Source organism: Notechis scutatus, chromosome Z (genome assembly GCF_049901735.1).
Source record: "Notechis scutatus isolate UNSWTSFEM ecotype Mainland chromosome Z, rNotScu1.2, whole genome shotgun sequence".
In the NCBI taxonomy this organism is placed as follows: Eukaryota; Metazoa; Chordata; class Lepidosauria; order Squamata; family Elapidae; genus Notechis; species Notechis scutatus.
In genome coordinates, this window is record NC_142025.1 from 75,257,105 (window position 1) to 75,274,134 (window position 17,030).

Sequence of the window (17,030 nt, forward strand, 5' to 3'; positions counted from 1 at the left end):
CACTCAAAAGGTGAGTACTGAGCATGGATATTATTTTGAATGTATTATTGTAAATTGGCAAGCTCATCCTCAATAGTTTTATTCAAAGAATGAAAATGCACAGTACATCCACGGTGTCCAACTAACTTACAGAACCCTCCCTGACGGGCTAAAAGGTAGTCTATGGCAAAACGCTGCTGTAAGACATCTTGATTTAAGTCTTCTATTTCATGCTGCAAATCACGAATAATAGCAGCAGTAGCATTGATGGATTTTTCAAGTCTGCAGGTGAGACCAAGAATAGATCGTCTGTTTTCTTGAGCAATTATGCCAGGATAAGAGCCTAGAGTAATGACTCCTGTAACGGCCCCTGCCAATGCACGGCCAAATGTAGAACCAGAAGACAATTGTGTGTCAATAATGACTTCATCATTACATGTATGCCCGAGAGGAACGCCTCTGTTGAGTTGATGGGAGCGTACCTATTTGAACAGGTAGAGTAAAATAACCTATAGCTGCACATTGATTCTGAGGATGAACATTGGTGGCATATTTATCAAAAAAGAACCACATATTAGGATCTTTAATCTGCCAACCAGCGCATATCGATCCTGTATTAGATTGATCAGAGGCATTAAAAGTAGGAAAATTGTCAGGATACATATCAGGAGCTATATTAAGTCCATATAAAGAAGAATTAAAGGTACCTGACAACCAATAGTAGTTAGAACAATAACTATAATTCCCTAGCTTTTTTAATATGTGCTGAGTACAGGCATGATATTCCCCTCTGGAAAAAAAATCGGGGCAGGCCAAAAGAGACCCCCCACCGCCCACCCGGGCTCAGCTCGCGCCGCCCGCCGCTCGCGCCGCCCGCCCGGGCTCTGCCTGGGCGATTCCCCAAAAAATCGGAATTCCGATTTTAATCGGAATAATATCATGTCTGTGAGTAGCATCATAATCAGACCAATTATGAAGCCAAGTGTGTTTAGCGTGACAACAGAAACACAGACCCCTTGTAAATTGACTAACTTTCAAGTAACGCCAACGGACATAATTCAATTGCATAGTGGGGTTAGAAAATAGCCAGGAGTGTGAAATAGATTGTAGTTGTGAGACAATAAATGTAGAAGACATGATCAAGTTAGTGGTAAAAGAAATTTGACCAAATGCCATTGGGGGCTCATAGTATAAAGTAATATTTGTGCCATGGGTCATAAACATGTATTGGGCATGACGAACCCACAAATTAGGGTTAAGACAAACCACAGAAGTGTCATTTTGAGCAGAAACACCATTAACCATAAACGAGAAAATACAAAGTAAAATTGTAACAGAATTAGCAGTAATAATAGCAAAAACAGCAGCAACAAGATTTTCAGGAGTCTGAGGTAATGAGGCCTGTTGCAGTTGTTGTTGAGCTTGATATGTAGTAGATTTAACCTAGCCCCAAGTGATGGGTTGTGGGCGCTTCTACCTTGGAAGCCGGACTTCTGTGTTCAGATGAAGATTGAAATCTGGAATCGGGTTGTGAAAGCCCTGATGCCATGCCATGATATGGACGAACACAGCGCGCTGGAACCCACACTGCTTGTCCAGTAGAAGGATCTTCCACAGCAGCGTAACCACAACCCCAGGTGATCAGCAGTGTAGGGCCTTTCCAGGTTGGATCTGGAGCTTGGCGATACTTTACCAAAGGCCTTGCTAAAGATTCACTAGTTCGAAAATGCAAATTAACAGGTGAGTCTGCAAGAGAATCTAAAAAAGGTTAAATAATTCCAAGTATATAATGCTACAGCAATGAGATTTTGAATCTTTCACAGATGGTAAGGGCCAGACTCAGTTTGTAATTGTTTCTGAAACAATGCCTTACAAGTACGATGAGCTCACTCAACTATAGCTTGACCCTGAGAATTGTAAGGAATTCCGTGCACTAAAGTAATATTCCATGTCTGACAAAAGGTTTGAAATTCCTTACTAATATAAGCTGGGCCATTATCAGTTTTCAACTGAGAAGGCCGACCCATTACAGCAAAAGAGGATAGGCAATGAGAAATAACATCTGAAGTACATTCATGTTTTGAAACAGTAACCCAAAGGAAATGTGAATGAGTGTCAATAGACGTGTGAAGATAACAGTATGGTTTAAAGGTTGAAAATTGAGTTACATCCATTTGCCAAATTTGATTAGTTTGGGTTCCTCGTGGGTTGACACCCACTGGAAAGGGAACTGCCAGTTGCTGACAAGCTGGACAAGCACGGACAATATCCCGGGCTTGAGATAATGAAATTTTAAATTGCTTTGCAAGCGATTTGGCATTTTGATGAAAATAAGAATGGTATCAACAGGATCAACAAACAAAGACGCAACATCCTTTAAGGATTCATCTGCCTTCCGATTTCCTTCAGTCAAGGCATTAGTAAAGGGAGTATGACTCCAAATGTGTTCTACATACAAAGAATACAAGCGAGTTTCCAAACTATTCTTTAAAGATAAAAACAAGGATAACAAATTCTTATCCAGAGAGATAGCACAATAAGAAAAGGAAGAGATTGCATAGCTAAATACACATATTGAGTATCAACAATCAAGTTAATAGGTTGGTCATTGAACAATTGTAAAGCCAAAATCACAGCAGCCAGCTCAGCACGTTGAGCTGAAGTCTGCATGGCAGTAAATTTAGAATACCATTGTTGTTGAATCTGCCAGACGACCACACCTTGTAGGTGAGCCATCAGTAAAAACTGTAAGAGCTTTAGAAATAGGATTTCGCACAAAAATGGAAGCAAAGGCGGATTTAAAGTAGTAGTAACCACTATTCTAGGATCCTTGGGTAAAGAATACAAGAAGTTTCCCACATATTGAGAAAAGGCTATCTGATATGATTCTGAAATCATCATCAAATGCTCATGTTCAACTTTTATGCAGTGAAAGCTATGCTAATGAGATCCTGTCCTGTAAGATGTAAGGCTTGTTTACGACCTTTAATAATCAAATCCTCTAATGCTGATTGATAAGGATAAATGTTTCTAGGCGGAGTAGCTGACAAATTAACCCATTAATGAATGTTGACTGCTTGTGGAGAGGCATTAGAATAAAGACATCCCGTGGGTAAGGGTGCAGTAGGAAGAATAGCTAAACAAAGTCCTATTGTTAAGAATGTTATCCTGTCCACATATCGATGCTTAAACTTATTCAATATTTCTTGAAGGCATGTTCTTTGAAGATCAGTTAATACAACTAGATCTCCTGGTGATTGTGCTCCCTTCAAAGACTGAAATAAGGGCAACATATCACCAGTTGTAATGTAGAAGAATGGCGTGCCCAATTTATAATGCCAAGTAATTTTGCCATTGTACTAAGGTATATGATTTCTGTACTTGTAATTCAGGAAGAATTGGAATGGAGAAATTGTGCAACATTCTATGTCCTAAGTAGGTATAAGGTTCTACCTTTTGAATTTTGTCTGAGGCTATATACAATCTCTGTTGTGCCATAATATCCATTAACTCTTTTAACAACTTAGATTCATCAAAATCTGGGGCTGCTATCAATATATCATCCATATAATGATAGACTAAATAGGAAGGAAATTTATTCCTAAAGGGTTGAAGAGCATTATCCATGAAATATTGACAAAGTGTAGGGGAATTAAGCATTCCCTGAGGCAACACTCGCCAATGATATCATTTTGTGGGCATGCTATTATTAAAAACTTCTCTTAAATCATGAAGGAAATGCCATTTCCCATTTTTCTTTTTTATAACAAAAACAGGAGTATTCCAAAGACTAGAAGGTTCTATATGACCAGCAGCCAATTGTTCTTGAACCAATTGTTGTAAAGCAGCAAGTTTTTCCCTTGATAATGGTCATTGTTCCACCCAAACCAGCGTAGAACAGAGCCATTTAAGAGGAAGAGCCATCATCAAGAATCAAATGAGCATTAAGAAGAGAAAGGATATCACGGCTCCAAATATTAGTATGAATATCTAGAATGTATGGTTGTAGGAAAAAGAACTTACCAGCAGATGTTGTAACATTAATTTCTTGAACACTCTGCCAAGCAGCTGTAGAACCTCCTATTCCCCACAATGAAGAAACTGTTCTTTTTGGCCACTGTACTGGCCACTGTAAAGAGATGACAGTAACATCGGCTCCAGTATCCAATAACCCTTGAAATGGTTGTTTATTAAGGAAGAGAGAGGAGTTCAGCTGATGAAGTAAGCCTACAGATAAAGAAGTTGATCCAAATCCTGCATCCACACGATTACCTATACCAGATGGATTTTCATATAGAAGAAACAATTGAACAACAGAAGAATTACAAGGAAGAACTTGAGGAAGATTCACCCAAATCTGAATCATGAAGATACCAGTGTAATCTGAATCTATTACCCCAGGCACAACAAAATAGCCCTTTTTGTGTGCAGAAGAACGAGGCAAAATTAAGCCAACTAATCCTGAAGGAAGGGGTCTTTTAAATTGAGATGGAACTATTTTAACTTCCAAGGGAAATTTAAACTCAATTTCCTCTTGAGTGATTAAATTGATCCCAGCGCTACTGGCTGTGGAGGAGTGAGAGAGACTGCTGGAGGAGTCAGGTAATATTTGCTTCCAATCTTCAGGAATCATTGTATAACCATTTTTTATTCCTTCTACAAGTCCTCTTGTAAAATTATCACTAATCCCATAGTCTGTAACTTCCTTTTTAAACTCTCTTAAGATCTGATAAGGCAGACCCTCCCATTCTGCTACTTGCAGTCCAAGCTGTGGCCCTTGACCAGGACGATATTGTACTGGACAAACAGACAGTAAGTCTGCAAGTTTTGTTCCTGAGACAGAGGCATCCTTTTGACAAGTCTCAACCACTTTCTGAAAAGAAGACTGAACAATAGAGTCAGGAGGCTTTTGCCCTCTATCTGCAGGAGCTGAGGGAATGAAAGACATATATTCAGGTGAAGGAGGATAAATGACAATATTAGTATAACATGAAGGTGGAAGTGTTAAAAGAGAAAGTTTATTGTGACCAAATTTTTCAATTGCATTTCTACATAAATGCCACACGTGCAAAATTTCTATTTTTGCTCGAGGTTCAGTATGCAATGTTTTCCCTATACGTTCCCAATCAGTTAATTTTAAAGACCCCTCTTTTGGATACCATAAGCACTGAGCTGCAATCTCCTGGACCAGCCTTAAGAGATTTTTCTGTGGTACCTCAGTATTATTTTTCTTCAACAAATAGCCTAATTCATCTACATGCTTCCTTTGTTCCTCAGAAAGCGAAGACCCCATACTTACAGAAACCTAAAGGTTGAAGAAACCACAAAGGGTTGAAGGTGCACCAAATCCTTGCCGGACGAAGTAAGAGAGTCCCTGTTCAGGCGCCACTTGTTGTAATGATGAGGCAGTCGAGGTGTTTGATCATGATCAAATCAATCATGATGAACTTTATTGGAGTCTAGTCTCGCATTTATACACATTTTTAGTAATCCTCTAACATTGGTTAACTTTGGTTATTGCTTAACTTTCGTTACTGTTTAGCATAGTAATTAACACAATTAATTATCTCTGGTTAAAGTCTAACATATGTTTACTTCCTCTCTCTAATCCTCCTTTACATTAGTGACTTTGTTTGCCTGAGTTGTATTTGCTTTGTAAACATTCATTACCTGAGGTTTGCCATCCAGATAAGAACATTCCTGCAATTACAACTCTACATGTGAAAATGGGACACTTGTATGGGATAGTAGTACAATTATATAGGGGTACATAGATTTTGCAGTCACAAAGAATTTAATATTCGGTGGCTTCATATATATTGCAGTAAACAATACATCACAGTATGGCACTCTTCTTTTTGGCTTAATTTACATTTACCTCCATTTTTAAATGAGGTCTTAATAGTATCTACAAAGGAATTGCTAGTTATTTGAGCAACTCTGTTTTTTCAATATCCAATTATTTTCCTTCTACTTTATGAATTTATTGTTCCTAAAATATTTTACAAGACCAGCTTATGTGGAATAAAAGTTACTACGTCACTAAGGAATAATTTTCCTTTACAGTGTCTGCTATACTGTGTTATTATTCATATTCTTAAATAGTTCCTTTGAGGATATTTGGGCTGATATCTAAGTTTCTTTTATTAAAATATTTCTCTGCTGTTGGAATTTTATGCCCATAATAAAAGATGTCCCTAAACTGATTTGTTTTAGTTTTCTTGTAAGACTAAACATAACATATTTTATAATGGCTTTTCTTCTGCTTTATTTAGTTATGGATTATAAACCATGCTTATATTAGTGCTTTTCTATAATTCAACCATCACATTAACAAGGTGAGTTTAGAACAAATAACATATTCTTTCAATCATTCTGATTTGCCACCTGAAAGAATAGATATATAAAAAATGAACAAAATTTTCCCCATGTTTAAAATTTTATTTTTATTATTAGTTCTGTCACATTTCTACTTCTGTGGATTTTATCTCACTTTTTGTAAGAGTACAGTTAATATTTCAATGTAATGTGTTTAATTTTTCTAAGAAAAATAATCCAATTTTCTAAATTTGGTGCTACTTGCTATTGCTTTGCAGATATTTTATTTTCAAATCATGATACAAAAAAAATTGATTTCATTGATAGTCCACATATGGTGCCTACACATAGTATATTTTATCTTTGTGTGTTCTGTGAATTCAGTCAATTGTATGCTTTATTCAAACTACAGTAAAGCTAATACAAGCTTAATTTTATGTGTCAGTCATGTGATGTGTCAGTCATGCGGTATTGTCTTGTTGGTTTGGACAATTCCTTTTATACAATTAAAATACACCAATAAATAAAAAGGACATTTACATTTATTTTAGCTTCTTAACAACAGCCACCTGTCTGATAGAGCAAATAACAACATTTAAAATCTCTGAAACCTTCTGACAATGTATAATATAAAATCATTATACACACTAATGAACTAAGGTATTCATATCACCTGGAATGCAATGTTAAAAAATAATGTAGTTTCTTTAATTTGTATTCTTTGGCCTTAATTTTCTATATGACTTACTTGTTTAATTATATGGGACCAAATATATATGGGCGTAAGTTATTGTACAATTATGGAACCAGAAAATTCCGGTTCAGTTGTGATTGTTAATACAGGATTTTTATATCCTCTTTCTTTCAAAAATATACCCCTTAAACATCAGTATGTAATTTTGCTTGAAATTCAAAACCTGAAGAAAAAATTATGCATTCATTAACATGATCATGGGAATGTTTACAGCATTTGCAATTAGAAACTTTCTGGGTTTGGATAATAATAATATTCCTGTTTTAATATTAAAATTGTAAATTTAAAAAAGAACTACTCCAAAATGGGAAAAAAACCAAACTCAGTTGTTTAGGGCATACGATCTGAATTAAGGTTCACCAATTTTTAATGGACATCTTACTATATTAGGGCCTCTATTCACATTAATCCCAGTCATTTCCAAAGAGAAAATAATTCAGTATGTTAGATTTGTTTTATTTCAGCCATGACAAAACTGTTTTTAATGCAAGTGAAATGAGATACATTTACCATTTTCTAGTCAAAATTTCTGAGCCTACTTTTCTATATCTATTCTAAGACAACCATAGAACATTTTGACCAACAATCTCATTGAATAAAACATTATCATAATCATGCAAAGTAATGCATATTAATATTGCAACAATCCATGCAAAAGATAACATTAAACCAGAAGATCCATGATCTTGAAGTCATTCAAGATACTAATTATAATACCATTTAAAATTAAATTCAGTTAAATGGTTAGGATCTAGCTAGTAGCTTTTATGGGAAATACTGTTATCATTAATTTCTTGTTGATCCATATTGTATACAACAATACTTTGAGTAAGTCAATAGTTTCTTTAGTATATGGAAAAGTAGATTCTAAGCACAGCATCCACTTGATATAACTTATTTAAGATACATAGAATATATCTTACGATCATTTCCCTCTTCTGTGTTGTTAAATTTTCAAAATTAAAAAAGATAAGATCTAAAAGTGTGAGGCAGGATACTTAAATATTAAGCAAGTTCTTGAGATACAATCTTCATTTAAATCTTCCAATCTGAAAACAAAAGCACACCAAAACAATTGTTATACATTTTTAAAATATATTTGGAATATAATGAAATGCATTACTTTGTTTTAAACAATATAAATAAATATAGCAGTTTAAAGTATTCAGTAGAAATTCTTCATTTGCTGAACAATATCACACTGCAAATTTACTCTTACTGCTGACAGATGGATAATGATACAAGGACAATCATCATCTCCGTGGTAACAGTGTAAAATATGTCAGAGGAATATTGCACAAGGAGCTGCTGCTGCTTTTTTACAGTCCTGCCTCGGCTTCCTCAGTTGTATACTCTTTGCAAACCCAATATGCCCAGAGTACAAGTCAACTAAGGGCAATTTCAAGGCTGCAGACTTAAAGAGAACCAACGACTTAATTATATCAAGTTCTAAAATTGCTGATGAAATATGCCCTTGCCTACAAAATCTTAGACCATAGAAGACACAATCTTGAATGTTTCACAAAAATCTAGTTTTTCTTGTAGATCACTAGTTAACTTTTTAGAATTTTGGGCAAATTATTATGCTTGGAATTTGAACAAACATTTTTTATAGAAAAAATCCTGCTAGGATTCTTGTTTTCAATATCAATCTATTGATTCTAATTTTTATTTACTTGCATTCTCAGCAGCAAATAATTATTGAAATAAGTCCCACTCCTGAACTAATATTGCCATTTAAATACAGGTAATCCTCAACAGTTCGTTTAGTGACATCCAAAATTATAACAGCACAGAAAAATATGACATGACCATTTTTCATAGTTAACTTTGCAGCATCCCCATGTTCATGTGATAAAAATTCAGATGCTTGGCAACTGGCTCATATATATGACATTTGCTGTGTCTCAGGATCATGTGATCACTTTTTGTAACATTTTAAAAAGCAAAGTCAATGGGGGAAAGCCAGATTTACTTAACTAAGCTGCAGCAAATCATTTAATTGTGGCAAAAAAAGTAGTAAAATGACGCAAAATTCACTTAACAAATGTTTCACTTAACAATAGAAATTTTAGCTCAGTTGTGATTGTAAGTTGAGGACTACCTGTATTACACATATTATGGATAATACTTATTTCTTCAGATTTACCAGTTATTGTAGACACTGATCCCAAGTGTATCAATTTCAACTCTGATATTTTCATTAGTATTAATAAAGCAAATACCTGTATTTTTCTTTAGAACACAGAATTCAATTATCCCACTTTTTTCAATCCACTTATGGCATCTCATTGATAATTCCAGTATAAATAAGTCCTAATGCTATCTTTTAGTGGTAGTGTAGCCGTGTCTAAGTTCATTGTAATCATGTTATGCTCATTGTACTAATTGCTTTTTTAAATTTAATATGTATGCCATAAAATAAAAAATATAATTTGAGGATTTAGATGACATATAACTAGCTTGGAAATAATTCACTTAAATGAATTATTTTCTTTTTTAATTTAACAAACTGGAATGTAACCTATCAAAAGGTAAATGCCTATTTAGGTCACATTAATATATGCATTCTGAAATCATAGGAATTTAATAACCCCAGTAACTCTGGTATGAATTCCAAACAAATAACATGTGACCCTTGAATTTCCCCCCCCAACAAAACTTTACTGTCTTTGCGGGTATCTGCTCTGGCATGGTATGTTTAGCTGTGAGATAAGATAGAGTAATTATAGCAAATTGTACCATGCAGAATCAGTCCAAAATGTGTTAATTGTCCTGCAGGGTAAAATACTGATAACTCAGCATGCCCATCTGGATAGATACTGAAGGCAAACACAGCACTTAAACTATAAGACTGGTTTAATGATGCTAATATGTATGATTAAATGGACACTGCAAAATTGTGACTCTGCTCTTTTGCACTTTAGGGAAGTTTTACACAAGTGCTAAAGAACTGAGTTTGTACCATGGGGCATGCCTATATCGTTATCATCATTTTAGCCATTGCCTATCCACTGCAGGATGAAGGCCTCTTCCTCATGTTTCCAACAAATACCGTCCTTTTTTTGCCAATTGGGTCGCAATACTTGCTATATACATGGCTATTAAATTGAAAATTAATCACAGTTCCACAACAGAAGAAATATATAGTCCTCCTGCTTTAACTTGATATAATCCGGTACTTTGAAGCTGGAATTTTGATCATAACCATTAGGTAAGCCATCTATAGAAACCTGGGAATTGGGAGCTAAAGAGTCCATTGGTTAACCCGTCACCCTTCTAAAACTCACTTCCATCCTCCCCTCCCCAAGAACTGCAATAAAGAGTAACGCTGAGTTACAGTATCACAATTCAAGTTGTCCACAGACAATTACGATTCATCTTAATGCACGTTACCTTTCCGTTAGTTCAAGATCTGCCCGGCATGCAAAGGAAAGTGCCTCCTTATCATTCTTCCTTTGAGCAGAATTTCAAAAAATGTTCTTTCAGCTTCACATTTCAAGACCTCCTAACTCGCTCTCTCCTTGCTTACTTACTCCACAAGCCAAAAAAGATCCAGGCGCTAGATTCTTCACAGTCGAAAAAAATGCAACGATGCTTTTATAAGTAGAGAGTTTTAAAGGCCCGACCCAAGAGCGCTGCAATTGGATCTCGAGTTTGGCTAATCGCAATGTAGAAATGTAATTTGGTTCTGCCGGATTGGTCCGCCGCGCAGGGCTAAAGTACAGGCAGCCTTTCACAGCTTCTGCCAATATCTTGAAAGTGATTGATATCAGCTTCTACCTTTCATAGAACTACTTCGGCAAGCGGGAGGGACCAATTGCCCCAATCAGTGCTCCTGGGTAGCCCCAAGCGTGGAAGGTCGCTCCAAAGGAAGACGTTTCTGCAAAGTCGAGGTAGCCGCTGTGGTAGTCATGATTGGGTCCCTTTGCCGACAACCCGCAGTTTTGCGGCTGGCGGGACGCTCACGACCCTCGGGATATTTTGTGCAGCAGCTGAGTCAGGGGGGACAGAGCTCCAGTGGCGAGGGCAATGGGTCAAAGGAGGCGGTGGAGCGACTGGTGCGCGCACATCCGGTGGTGGTGTTCATGAAGGGGAGCCCGGCCCAGCCCCAGTGCGGCTTCAGTAACGCGGTGGTGCAGATTCTGCGTCTTCATGGTGTTAATGATTATCGTTCCTACGATGTCCTCCAGGATCCCGACCTCCGGCAAGGTAGGCGTCGCCCTTGCTCAGCCTTCTCTTCAACTGACTGGGCCCCACAGAGCTCTAGATGTATTCAACCATTGGCAGCCCCTTTTTTTAGACCCCCCCCCTTCATTTCGTTCACAGTTTCTGTGATTTTTAGGTTTTATGCATGCCTTTTATTTTCGTCCAGAGCAATCCGATTGTTGCTTTTGTCTCTGGTCCGATCTTTTCCTTTTCCTTTTTTACCTAAAGAAGCAAGTTGGACTTGATGACTGGACAGGCGACACTTATTCTTGCTGGCCACACCAAGAATGATAACACTTAACCATGAGGGGAAGGAGGGGGTGGGTGGGTAGACAATGGCACCTGTTCAGTTGGCAGTGGTCTCTGTTCAGTTGGCCCGCCTGCCTTTTCCCAAGGGAACATGCTCATTTGTGCTCCATTTGCTTGCCTTCACCAGGACTAGGGCTATCTCAGAAGAAAAATGCAGACTACTACTAGGTAAAGGCATTGCTACTATAGATGTAGCCCACATTTTTGGTGCTTAAGTTTAACATATGGAGATTTCTAGGCAGCTTGTGGTCTTGACACTTTGATGCCTGATTAAAACAATCATCTTTGTTCTCCTTTGTATCTGACACTCTCTCATTCAGAAAATAGAATAATAAAAACAAAATATCCATGAAATTTGGCTTACTAAATAAGGACCCAGAAAGTGTATGTTATGTTCAATTTTGATCTGTCGTAAACTTTGGTCTCTCTCAATTACTTTTTTTACTCAGGATCAAGTAGGCTAGAACAAGTGCCATCTCATATTGCACTGGCACATTGCCAATGCTGCCATCCTGGGGAGATTGTTAAGGTATTTCCTTGCTTTCTAAAGAGAGTGAGGGTTTGTTTGAGTGGGAGAGAATATATTAACACTGAAGCCTACCTAGCAAGACAGATAACTCTTATCAGGTTGCTCAAATAATTCCAGTGGTGATTTGATGTGATACGCTATCTATGAAAGAGTAGGTCTGCAACTTGAGAGTCCTCCTTTACTATCTGGAGCATATTACATAAGGTTTCTATAAGCTGCCAAGCCCAATTTAAAATGTGTAAATTTTAAAATGTTCTTTATTTTTCACTATGCTACCTTGAGTACTATATTTGCCAATTTGAATTGGCCAGACCTTGTTGGAAAAAATAGCTATGGTCCTGTTGGGGGGGTGGGATATTGAATCATTGCTTTATAATTCCCTGGATTGGCTTCACATTACTCCCTTGACCATTCCCAAATTTATTTGCCTGAAGATGGAATTCTTCCAGAAGATACTTTGGAAACTAAACAAGATCCAAATCTACAAGTGATTTAAGGCATTTCCTTCATTTTCATAAAATTATAAAGATTGCTTCATGTATATAATTCAGGCTTACATTAATAAATTAGAAACCTAAAATCCAATATGCCCTGTGCTAATTGAAATATGCTTTTGTTTTTGCTTATGTGTATGAAAGAATTCTTCCTTGTTTGTTTTCTCCTCTGCTTTTTTGCATAATATCCAATCACACACATACATATATACATTGTATGTGCTATATATGTATGTACAAACACACACACATAATCTTTATGGTAGCTAAGTATTAAAGTTTTACTGCAATATTTTCCTAATTGATTTGTGAACCTATGGAATAGTACCATATTTAGGACATTTATAGTTAAGAATGCCATAACTTGTCTTGACTTGTGCTTTGTGAAGTGAGAAAAATTATGCCATATATGCATAACAAGCTACACCATACTCTGAACTACTTAGGATCTGTTAGAAAGAGATAAGAATTTGGATGAAAATAGATCTGCAAATAGAACTGAAGGCTTCAGCAGAGCCTTCAGTGACAAAAACCACTCCCTTTGCAACATTTTTTAATTAGTACATGGTGATAAATTTTATAGCTCCGCTGGGTACCATAATATTTAAATATTTCAAAAATATTTAATGTTAAAAACTTAGACTTAAGATATAGTAGATTTTTGAAAAAGTTTTTACACATCATGATTCTTTAAATAATTCTGTAGTTCTTTGACAAATTAACTCAGCTGTAATTTTAATTGAAAGCCACATATTTCTAAAATTAAGTTCATCTATAAATATCAATGTTTACATACCAGTAAATAAGGCAAATGGGTATTGTATTGGTTTTTAAAAAATGGAGAGAGATTATACAAGGAACAAATGCTTGAAAGAAATAGTTTGTGGAATATAAATTAAGAATATTCTTTTTGGAAAGAGAAATACAGTGCAATTTTTATTAATCTTCCCATTTGTATATTACTATTTAAAATCTAGATTTTTCATATGCATTCCCAGTTTTAGAATTTCTTGAGTCTGAATATTAAACAAATGCTAAATACAAAATGATTGTTAGTGTATAATGTAGCTGGTTGGAATGAGTACACCTTTGTTCAATTGTAATTAGCTATCTAACTGGTTTAGCCACTTTATACTGCCATCTTTCAGTATAACTAGTGAAAAATGTACTAGTTGTTATTGTGAAATTATGTAAATTATACAAAAAAATATAATAACTAAATGGGATAAAAGTGGGCATTCTTATGCTACACATGGAGATTTCTTTTTGTTTTCCTACATAAATATTTTTTCACTATTAGAGTTACAAATGCTTTGTTCTATATATATATTAATGTCAACTCTGTATTCTTACATTAATCCATTTCCCTTTGCTGCTCCCATTCAATCTGAAACTATTCCCTTTGCAACATTTTTAATAAGTACATGGTGATAAATTTTTTAGCTTCAGTGGGTACCATAAGCTTCACATCTAGAAGCTTCAAGTTGGTTTATGTTACAATATACAGAAACCTATCAGAACAATTAATACTTGATAAAATAGCAAAATAGTTTTATACATCAGAAAAGGAGTAGGACAGACAAAAGTAATATATGTGTTTCTTTACAAAGGTGAGCAAGATAGTGTGTCAGCAATATTATCTAATGTTCTTTTGTCTAGACTTCCAGAAGCCCTGTTCTACATTGCTTCATATGTTTGGGAATATGTCATTTAACTTCCTTTTACTTTTTGATTTAGGAATTAAAAATTATTCCAACTGGCCTACTATTCCTCAAGTCTACCTCAATGGTGAATTTGTGGGAGGTTGCGACATACTACTTCAGATGCATCAAAGTGGAGACCTAGTGGAAGAGCTTAAGAAATTAGGAATTCAATCTGCACTTCTAGAATCTGAGAAAGACCATGACAAAAAATAAAATTACTGTGACTTTGACAAAGACATCTTTTGATAATTAGTACCGGAAAAGCCTTCTGTACTTTAGTTTTTTAAAAAAAACAAGTTTTGAATTAATGAAGTTTATCATTAAGCATTCTGTTGTCTGTTGCACAGTATGATAAACTGATACATATTTTTATTTTTGTCACCCATTTACAATACTATAAAAATAAAAAAGGTAATTCACTTCTATTTTGCACTGCTTTGTATTTGATTAGTCATTTTAGTTGCCTTTATGCTAAGAATTTATTCCAGAATAGTTGGGATTATTTCTTTAAAAAAAATCTTTATGAAACATTTCCTTGAGTTAGTTCTGTGGATTTTGGCATGTTTAATTGCATTTCTTTCACATTGCAGATGGTCTAACTTCTTTACAGAAATACCTGATGATATTGGTGCTCTTCCAACTTGTTAAAGAAGAAGCTTTTGACAGGATGATTCTTTGGGAGGCTAGGTAGTCTCTCATCTTAATTTTTCTTTATTTTAACCTAATTATTCATGTTAATAATATTGACATTGTTTCTATTAAGAGATAATGTGCAAAAAGTTGATAGCAATATTTCAGTTGAAAGGAAACAGGCAATTTGTTAAGATTTCCAGACCATCTAAAGAATTAAGGGTGCAGATAACATTTGTTCATTAAATATTTGACTTTAACATTTGTCCCCTTGCTACTTTTATCTGGTAGGTTAGTGGTTATAGACTCTTTGCCTTGTATTATTTCACTACTATTAAGAGCTATAGATTACCTCTTCATTTTGACAATAAAAATAATACTTAGGTTTTAAAAACAGCTTTGAATGTTGTATTAATGTGACTAAAAGTGGAAAAAGTTAAAGACTTAAAGATAAAAGGAAAAAGCAACTTCAAAACTTTAAGACTTTGCTAGCTTAGTTTTCACTTTAAGAAAGTGAAGTGGGAGTAGAAAGAAATGTTTAGAATTGATTTTCATTTCAAGGGGAAAACATCCTGGAGACACTAAGTAAACACAAGATAATGGTGGAGCCTTATCAATTATTTCACTATTCTTATCCCAACTTCCTCTAGTTTGCTTAAAACAGAACTACCAGAAGAATAACTCTTGTTGAATTCAGCATGAGTTAACATAAAAACAGGGATTATGGTTATTAATGCCACATGTTCATTGATGTATTCTTGGGAATAAGAATTAAACACGTAACTAATGGTGAGAAACACTTCATTTTTTTTAAATTTGGAAAACAGTTTGCTAAACACACATGTCCTTGATACATATTTGAACTCTGTTGCTTACAGCAAATATACAGTATTTTTAACTGTGAGGAAGTTTTATTGTGATAATCAGCCTATGTTTATATATATATACAATAACGCTAGTAAATACATTAAAATACATTAACTGTTTATTTTGTTAGAAAGTAACAAAACCATTATTTTGTTGCCCAAATGTTTTAATGGAAGTTAGTTATTGTTGACAGGTTTTGAAATAAAAGCTTCTACCCAAAAGACTGCTTCAGATAATTAAATTAATTTTACTTTTGTTTATTTTCAATTTAAAATAAGGGGATTCATTTTGGAATTAAAAATGTTGTATCTCTGAATTTCTGCATTACTACACAAACCACTTAAATACTGGTTGCAAAATAGTTTTTAGTTTTAAGATTCTGAAATTGTGACAAAGACACATATAGAAACATGCTTTAAAAACACCTATTCTCGGTTTGCATATTTGGGCTAAAAATATTTTGAGATAGAAGTTGGATACAAGGTCGATCTGTTTATGCACAACCCTTTAGGTGTCCCACTTTTTGGTGTTCCATAGAAATTGAACATTGTGATTATTACACCGCATATTATTATAGGTTCACTGTAAAGTTTATATATTTATAAAGCCCCACACAGCTGGACAAGTTCAAGACGTAGGAACTATAGACTTAGAGATATCCTGAATACAGTCTTGAAAAGAGAAAGTGAATTATTAATCCTCATATTAGCCAGCTCATTAAGGTGGTATCTCCTTGAATAATTTGAAATGTTTCTTCCTAGGTTTCCTCCTATCTGTGTTGTTATTTAAAAGATAAGTTACCAAGAGTTTTATATCTCCTGACTATTTATATGTAATATATCTTCCATGAATTTCCCAATTTTACCACAGTGCCTCACAAAGTTCAGGTCAGATCAGGCTTATAACGATCATGATTGAAGATAAGAAAGTATTCTTTAAAAAACATTTACTATGATGGAGACAATATCTTTAAGGATGGTCCTCTGTTTTATCAGATAACTGAAGCATAAATAAATGTTTACAAAAGTATAAAATACCCAGTTTATATAATGTGTGCCAGTTTAATACATTCAAATGATTTCAAAAAACATAAAACATTATCTGATCATGTCCACCATTGGAATTCAACTATGCTACTTATGATTCTAATGGCAATATATAGCTAATGTGACCAATAGTGTCAAGAGAAGATATGAAAGCCTTATTTTTATTTATTAAATTTGCATACCCTGATTCCC

General features: G+C 35.0%; 1 protein-coding gene, 1 long non-coding RNA gene and 1 other non-coding gene across 4 annotated transcripts; 1 reads left to right on the forward strand and 2 right to left on the reverse strand.

The window, feature by feature from the left end:
• Window positions 1-930: 930 nt before the first annotated feature.
• Window positions 931-10,840, reverse strand: LOC148128936 (uncharacterized). Of its 2 annotated transcripts, XR_015746087.1 has the most exons (4): window positions 10,448-10,840; window positions 7,975-8,100; window positions 4,003-4,108; window positions 931-1,683 (listed from the first exon to the last, which is right to left on the reverse strand). It is a non-coding gene; the product is annotated as an uncharacterized LOC148128936 (long non-coding RNA). The 2 variants fall into 2 exon arrangements; XR_015746086.1 differs by lacking the exons at window positions 931-1,683; window positions 4,003-4,108 and having other exon boundaries at window positions 6,818-8,100; window positions 10,448-10,813.
• Window positions 8,196-8,467, reverse strand: LOC113421531 (small Cajal body-specific RNA 13). The gene has a single exon (XR_003372180.1).
• Window positions 10,841-10,901: 61 nt separating the features above from the next.
• On the forward strand, window positions 10,902-16,013 carry GLRX5 (glutaredoxin 5). The gene is made up of 2 exons (XM_026681941.2): window positions 10,902-11,263; window positions 14,330-16,013. Exons 1-2 carry the CDS (start codon window positions 10,966-10,968, stop codon window positions 14,506-14,508), a joined length of 477 nt encoding a protein of 158 aa, XP_026537726.1. The 5' UTR covers window positions 10,902-10,965; the 3' UTR covers window positions 14,509-16,013.
• Window positions 16,014-17,030: the final 1,017 nt, after the last annotated feature.